The 8,164-nt window shown below is 32.2% G+C and overlaps 1 protein-coding gene across 1 annotated transcript; it reads right to left on the bottom strand.

Moving 5' to 3' along the window:
* Positions 1-3,013: 3,013 nt before the first annotated feature.
* LOC149794309 (beta-1,3-galactosyltransferase 5-like) lies at positions 3,014-4,688 on the bottom strand. Its single transcript, XM_089966556.1, has one exon. The coding sequence runs from the start codon at positions 4,375-4,377 to the stop codon at positions 3,253-3,255; it is 1,125 nt and encodes a 374-aa protein (XP_089822682.1). The 5' UTR covers positions 4,378-4,688; the 3' UTR covers positions 3,014-3,252.
* Between the last annotated feature and the right edge of the window lie 3,476 nt (positions 4,689-8,164).

An 8,164-nucleotide genomic window follows, 5' to 3' on the forward strand; every position in this document is an offset into this window, starting at 1 on the left:
CCTTGTAGGCCATTTTTCTTCCAGTGATAGCAAAGCTTCTGAAGACACGCCAAAGGAAGGAAACCTACCAACTTCTACGCAGTAGATTAATACATTGCTAGTAGAGAATAGTTTTAATCCGCAATGTCTTTAGCATATTTTGAGGCATTGATACTATTTACATCTGAAAGTATAACAAATATGGATCCTCAATTTATTTAAGAAACAAAATGGACTGACCGAATGCATCTTTAACCAAGATAGCTATTTTGTCCCCTGAGAATTGTCAAAGGTCTACGTTTGTGTTGCTCTGTTCATATCAATATATATATATATATATATATATATATATATATATATATATATATATATATATATATATATATATATATATATATATATATATATATATATATATATATATATATATATATATATATATATATATATATATATATATATATATATATATATATATATATATATATATATATATATATATATATATATATATATATATATATATATATTTGTGTGTGTGTGTGTGTGTGTGTGTGACTTGGATTTTAAACGTAGCTTTAACAATTTTTCAGTCACATCGCTACGATGCCTGCAGTGTGGCAGTTTATAGTGATGTATAGCACTGGGGCATCACGCCGCATACATGTAGCATGATGTCCCACCCAGTCACATTATTCTGACACCAGGCTGACCAGTCCTAACACTAACCTCTTAATGCTGAGCGCCAAGCGAGGCAGCTATTAGTACCAATTGTGCAAGTCTTTGACATGACTCGGACGGGGTTCGAACCCACGACCTCCCGTATCCGAGGCGGACGCTCAACGTATATGAAAAATACCAAAAGACTCGATTGACATCAGTGGTGGAAGGTAAAATATACCAACAGTTTGTTAATTTTTCAAGTTCTCCATTTACGGGAGATAAAAGGCTTATCAGCTATGTTCAGAGTATATATTTCGCGCTCCCGAGGGCGAAATCCAATGAGATAATTATAAATTAATTAATCTATTAAGTACATCTATAAGGACACATTTAAATGAAAGTAGATTCCGATCACTTTTTCTAATTAATAGTTAACAGCTGTATATCCCTTCATGCCTTCACTACAGTTATAATGTTCATGTGTGAAATAAAGTGTTATTTTGCAATTAAATGCATAATTGTTCTATTTGATATTATCAGTTTAAAGTACTGTAATGTTTATTTACCTTCCTCCTGATTATGATTGCTTTGTAAGTTTATATGTTTCAGAATTCTTCTGTTGGTCTCTCCTTTCGCGCATTTAATTATTCTTTGCTTGTTTTATACTTGATATATGTCCATGATTGTTGATTGTATTTTAAGACGTTATTGGTAAACAGGATGATTGCAGGACTTTTGTCCACGATTGTATGTTATTTATGAGTTTAGATTATTCTAGAAAGAGACTTGTTTAAATTTGATTAGAATATTGCCATTAAAAGTACTCACATTTAGGTTGTGGAAATGTGTATAAATAGGGACATGGCAAACGAATTATTAATTCCTGTTTTACGATCATTCTGTAGAACTCCTTTACAGTTGTGTTGTAATCCGAGAGGAACTATTAATATAATTAATTAAATGTAATTACTAAGAGCTCATTGACTTTGGATAAACAGATTATTTTTTAATTATTGTTAACTCATTCAAAGACATTCTGCATTGCATCATTGGGGTACATCAGGACATTCAAGACTATTTGACAGGACCTGTAACATTATTTGGGATTTAGAGAAATACATTTCTTGTTGATTTTATTGAAACGATTAGTTTCACGTCTTTCTGCTACATATTTTATAGCCAAGATTCCTAAAATGTTGAGCCTTTCTTTAATTAAATTATTAAGAGATATACTCGTACCGTCGTTATGGTCAGTTTTATGGCCACTTTCGTGTAGTGGACAAATTAAGTTTTCATCCCTTGAAAGCAGAAATATACCTTCGTTAAAATATTTGTCTGAAATAGTTGTTAAGATTTGTACTGTTTTCAATGAGGTAAATTGAAAGAACTCTGACACGATTCCACCTGGACTTTAAAGGGTCGCTATATCCTTGTATCTCTAATGCATTAAAAGTTGAGAGTTATAAATTGCTTCATTAATTAATATTTTCATTTACAAATCATAAACCATTATTTCCATGACATACTACAAAAGGTATTTCGTTTAAAGTTACATCTTTTGAATGTTTTCAAAATAGAGGAGAATCAGATCTTTCATTTATTAACATATTTCGTTGTCTTTTTCTATATCTATCTCTTGTAGAAATGAACATCAATTTGAACTGAATCCTGGCTGCTTTATACCGTTCCGAATCAGTCATTCACTATCCCACCACGTATGATGCTCAGATATGGACAGGGTGGGGTAGGTTTGGGGGGTTCTAACATACTAACGTTTAAGAAGTAGCATTATTAGTTTGGTTCACTGACTTGAAAAGTGTGTCCTATTTATTTAACATACACATATTGTTTAAGAAACTTATGTTTCTTTTTTCATCGCATTGACATTTTATTGACTGTAAAAAGCTGCAAATGTTATTATATATGCTAAAAGGAACACTTTAATAGAAGGTAAAAGGGGAGTGAACAATTTCAACCATGTAACTAATGTGGATATTAAAACAAAATAATTCTATGGAAACTATTATATAATCCATGTGCGACGACTAGCATAGGCTACACATGTAAAATCATCAGTTATCACATTAGAACATTAATATCTCATAACACACGCACACACACACACACACACACACACACACACACACACACACACACACACAAGTGAGTCATCGGGAAGGCAAGTCATGCCCCAGAATAACACCAAATGAGTAATCGGGAACGTAATAAATCGGGTAACAGTATCTCCAAAAAATAATAAAACGGAATTTGGATACAATTGTATAAATAGAATTACATTCCTTTCAACTGATTTTTATGTCTTTTTTTCGTCTACCAGATTTGAAAAATGGAGGAGTTTTCGTTTTTCAACACATCGAATTGTATCGTATACGTAAAACCACGCAGTGTTATTATTGATCAACTATTATCTGATATTAATTTTTTTTTTACATCAATGCAAGAACAATTTAAAAGTCTGTTTTAAAAACGCCAACTTGTTAATACATGAATAACCCGCCATACGAAAATCTGTTTCCTTAACAAATGTTGAAAATAAGTAAAATAAAGAACAAACTTGGAATTTAGTAGATGACATTATCAGGACTGTGACTATTGTCTTGTACAGGGCTTATTCCAAAAGCTGATAAGCATTTCTGGCGTTACTTTGTGTGAGTTTAGTAAATGTTCTCCCTTGTATAGACATGGATCAAAGGGCGGTCTTTCTATGTTAAATCCTGGAATCGGATGCAACCTGTAGCCCAGTTTTCTGATGCAAATTGCCACATACACATCCTCTAAATGGAAGAAAGGAACATTTTTCGATATTTCGAATACTTTCCTTGCAACACTGATGCTAGTGACATACCCTGTTCCGGAACAGAAACCCGGATATGAATCATGCGGATAACTTTGATATGACGCGTACCATTTCGAATCTGGGTTTCTATGGGGATCGGCGACACGATGACAGGCACCGCCAACCGCAGTCTGCAAGGTTGTCTTCTCGCGCTGTATAATTTTTAAAAGGCCTGGAATGTTCAACCACATGTCATCGTCTGTTTTGAGTACAAACTTTGCACGAGAACATTTGGTAATGGCGTACTTAAAGGCCATCATTGTTTTATATGTTAAATTATGATACGTATCAGTGAAGTTCTCTTTAAGGATATCGCCGTGAATTTTATTTTCATCTTCTACGAGTTTTCTTAAATTTTCATCCGGTACCTCGCCCAAAAGAAACAAATACCTTATATTTGCTGTATTTTTGTTGGTATAGTTCAGCCACGTCTGTCGAATGGCGCTCCTTTCCTGTCGATGCTGATGTGTTGTAAATATGAAAATTATTAAATCTATTTCCTGTGAATCATTATAAAGCTTGCACATCACATCATTATCTATGACGTAGTTAAAATTGTGACAGAAGCAGGCTTCACACGTGTCCGGCCTTGGTTTTGCCTTTCTTGTCGCGTTGTTTACAAACATTGGATCAGTGGTAGGTAATGCAGTGGCTGAAAATGTACATTTAGGTGTCACCCTGAATGACATATTCCTCATCTGTATTCCCGTAAATATATCTCGTAGATTATTCCTTCTAGTTGCGTGCAGGGAACCTACATACGTTGGCTTGTTTGATGTAGTATAATGAGAAATAAGTATGACAAAGAACAGAAAGAACACTGCCGACATAAATATTTTTGCTGTTCGAGAAGAGGTGGCCTTTAGCTGATTCGCCATTTTTCCGCATTGAAATCGATCCTTTGTTGGAAATATACCCCAAAGAGTACATGGAGCATGCGCTAACGTATTCAGACTGTCCGCCTTATCAACAATATTAAGGGTTAACAAGACCGGATAAATCAATTAGGCCAATATATCTTGTTTACCTTTCCATTCAATAAGCTCTTAGTGTCCTTATTCGATTTGAACTTTTTTCCTTACATTTTGATTCCTATGCTAAACTTTCATGGCCTTTGAAAATATTTTTAAATTATGATTGTTGTTTTACTTTATGTTTCATTTTTCTCTGTGATCTTTACTGATCTTTCCTTTAGTTTCGTTCTTTTCACTTCATTTGTTACTGCCACATATTATTTTGTCTGCCTATAAAATGTTTAAATAATGTTTATTTTCTGCTTTATTTTCTCATCTTCGTCCAATTTTCAGGTTACTTTTAACCGTTAGTTTATTCACTTCACTTTTCACGCGGGGTGGGGTGGGGGATGGCCATTGTACTAAAGAGTGTTATAGATATTTAATTCGTATTATTTGTTGGCTTTTCTTAATGATTATATGTTATGTATATCTGTATTTGTACTTGGCCTCGTCCAAAATCAAGTTCATTGTGTACCTGACCAGCGACATTGCTTTTGTAAACAACATAATACATAGCTAAAATTGTCTTTATTATTGTGGATTAAATATTCGGATGATTATTAATAGTAAACATATTTAAATGAATTTGAGTTAAAGATACAGTATTGATTCTTGAAAAGAAAATTCCATTGAGTTCAGAGCGTATTTTTAGAAAATGGCAATTGTGACCTAGGTCAAGTTGAAGTGTTGATAATCTTGTTTACCTCAGACGTATTCATTCGCTCTTATAACATCCCAAGCAGAACAATTTTTATTGTTGTGTTAACTTTTTCATTTCGGTGGATTTGTTTACTCAAGGTATTATTCACTGGAAACACAAAGTGCTCATCAATAATATTCTTGGACTAAAACATTCATTTGGAATTATAATGAATTCAGAGAAGTACGTTTTTGGATTATATTAATGTGAGATATCAAAAAGTCTGTTAGCACATCGACATTATCCAGGTCATTGCCACTTTAGCACGTAAGAGACTATAAGCGCATCAGCATAGCCAATACTGGAACTTATTTAGAATACCACTTGAACTCAATTGGAACTTCATACATTTATACCGGAAATAGAACTTCTAGGAACATTGGGATTCGATTCACAATAGTGTAGATTGTTTTTATCTTTTCACCTTTTATTTTAGGGAAATAAATTATTTGTTGAATGTTGCAATACTTGATGGTTTACACTTTTTTGTTGTTACTTAGTTTAAGATCATAGAGTCGTAACAATAGTGATTTTCAATTCGCCATGCTATGAACCAAGAAAAATAATAGTAGTAAAAATATTATTATATGTATATCAATACAAGCCTATATATTTACTCTAATTAATTTATTAGGTTCAAACCATGAAAATACAAATTTCTACTCACAAATCAAGAACGATATAAAAGCCTTCAGCAACGATTATTGTAATTTGAACGTAGTCATGAATATAGAATTTGATACCAAAAAAATTATAATATGTTGAACAATCCCAAGGAAATATATTTGGTTCTTGATATATGTAAAGAATACATATTGGTTAATATTTGGAGAGAGAGAGAGAGAGAGAGAGAGAGAGAGAGAGAGAGAGAGAGAGAGAGAGAGAGAGTTATTGGTTAAGAAAAATGCATCTGGAGTAAACGTAACTCAGTAACTCAGTTAAGCACACTTGGAGCCAACATAACTCAATTAAGCACACTAGGCTAGACATTTGCCTTGTTTCGGAAATTTTGTAGTACCACAAAACGTTTGGGAAGTTCTAATTATCAAGAGTCTCTTACTAGTCATTTCAATAAAGGCAAGATACACTCGAACTATTTGATGAAATTGACTCTCTAAAAGAAAATAATGAAACAGATCGACTAAAAATTATCTAGAGAAAGAAGATTCACTTGGTGAAAAATATTTGGAAAAAATGGAAAGTGATAAAATAAGATCAACATTAAAATGAACTGAAGGAGGAAAACGGATATCAGCTTATTTATTTGATTTCGAACATAGAAACTACATAATTAGAATGATAGCTAATTAATAAAATCAGATGGTACATATACCGGTAATCAGGCAGAAGTTGTGGGCGAAAACATAATTATATTATCAAAATCTGTAAAGTGTCCTAATTGGAACTAGTTGATCTTGCGTTTCGTCTCAATTGCTGGCACATGAAGAATCTTTGAATATTTCTATAACTTTATTTGATGCAACTGTAAGTCTAAAATTCATGCCAAAAATCTAACCCCACGATCAGATGGTTTTACAGTTGTGAGTTTTGAACATTCCTTTGTTGGGATAAAGATCTATATTATTTCAAGGTTATTAAGTTTTCATATAACCCCATGATGTTATCGCCCACTCAAAACGAAAGTACAGTAACTGACTTTCTAAAGTGGAATAAACGAATACGGCATTTGAAGAACTGGGGACCCGCTGTTTTTTCCCCTTTCATTATACATTTTGAATTCATATTCAAATTCTAGTATTTTACAGATTTCTTTAACACCAACTGACACTGTTGTTGTGGTAGTTAAACATAACTGTTTAGAATTTTGAGTCCCAGCTTACAAAGAACAGATGTTATATAAAAATGCAGTTTCGCTGCAAAATTCTACAAGCGGTTCAAGTTTTTAAAAAAGGGTTCACTTTTTCTGAGACGTATAATTTTATTATAGAGTCTTGCAAAATAAATTTACAGTTTTCGAAATATAAAACACTACTTTTGTAGCTTGTAAAATTTGGGGTCTTTTTAAGCACAGTGAGACCTTGTTTACAAAAGTACATGAATCGTGGGGGGGGACTAAAATTAATTTTTCAAAACTTGATTTGTTACAACAATTCTGTGCATGAATTTAAACTAAAAAGGGGTTAAATTTGCATCTTTGGTCCACTTCCTTGCTAACATTATAGATTTGTTCCAGGTTTGATTACTTATTTTGTAACGTGATTATCTAGATAATGTTTTCTCTTTTCCATAAAGTTTATTTTCTTCTTTATCAAATTTTTATAGGCAAATTTTAAATTCTTATTTTTAAGACTAAATTTTGTTCTGAATTTACATTCATAAGAGTGTTTCTCTGGTCAATATACTTTTTTTTATTTTTCCAGTGACCAGATATTTGTATGTAATTGAGAAATATTCAATGAAATTAATTTTATAAGCCTTCTAAAATATTGACTCAAACTAGAATTCAGAGAAATGTCCCAGTTGATAGAATAAAATGCTTATTCAAAATCATTTAACAAAAAAAAGGGCCAAACAGGTCAGTTTCAATGAGGTAGTTCATAAAATCATATCTAATTATAGTGTTTTCACCAATAAATGCCCATTTCATAAAACACTTCTGATTATCTCTTATATGCATATTTGCTATTAAAGTCAATGATATTGTATAACCCATGTTAAGCAATAAATGTGGACTCTATTTTAAAAAATTTCAGTGATACTGAAATTCGGGCGGATTTTTGTGTCAATATCCAAACTTTAGACATCTATATAAAAATCCACTCAAATCTTTCCAAACGAACGTACAAAATTAATTAGAAATAAATTAATTATCAAATTAAGCAATGACTCCATTAGAGACAAAACAGTTTTCATTTTCCGTTTTCTAAACCACAATTAGGAATTAAAGGTCAGCATACCCTCAGATGATTGGTTTTGATTCTCAGGAAT

This window comes from Sinohyriopsis cumingii, chromosome 8 (genome assembly GCF_028554795.1).
Source record: "Sinohyriopsis cumingii isolate HCF-2022 chromosome 8, ASM2855479v2, whole genome shotgun sequence".
Classification (NCBI taxonomy): Eukaryota; Metazoa; Mollusca; class Bivalvia; order Unionida; family Unionidae; genus Sinohyriopsis; species Sinohyriopsis cumingii.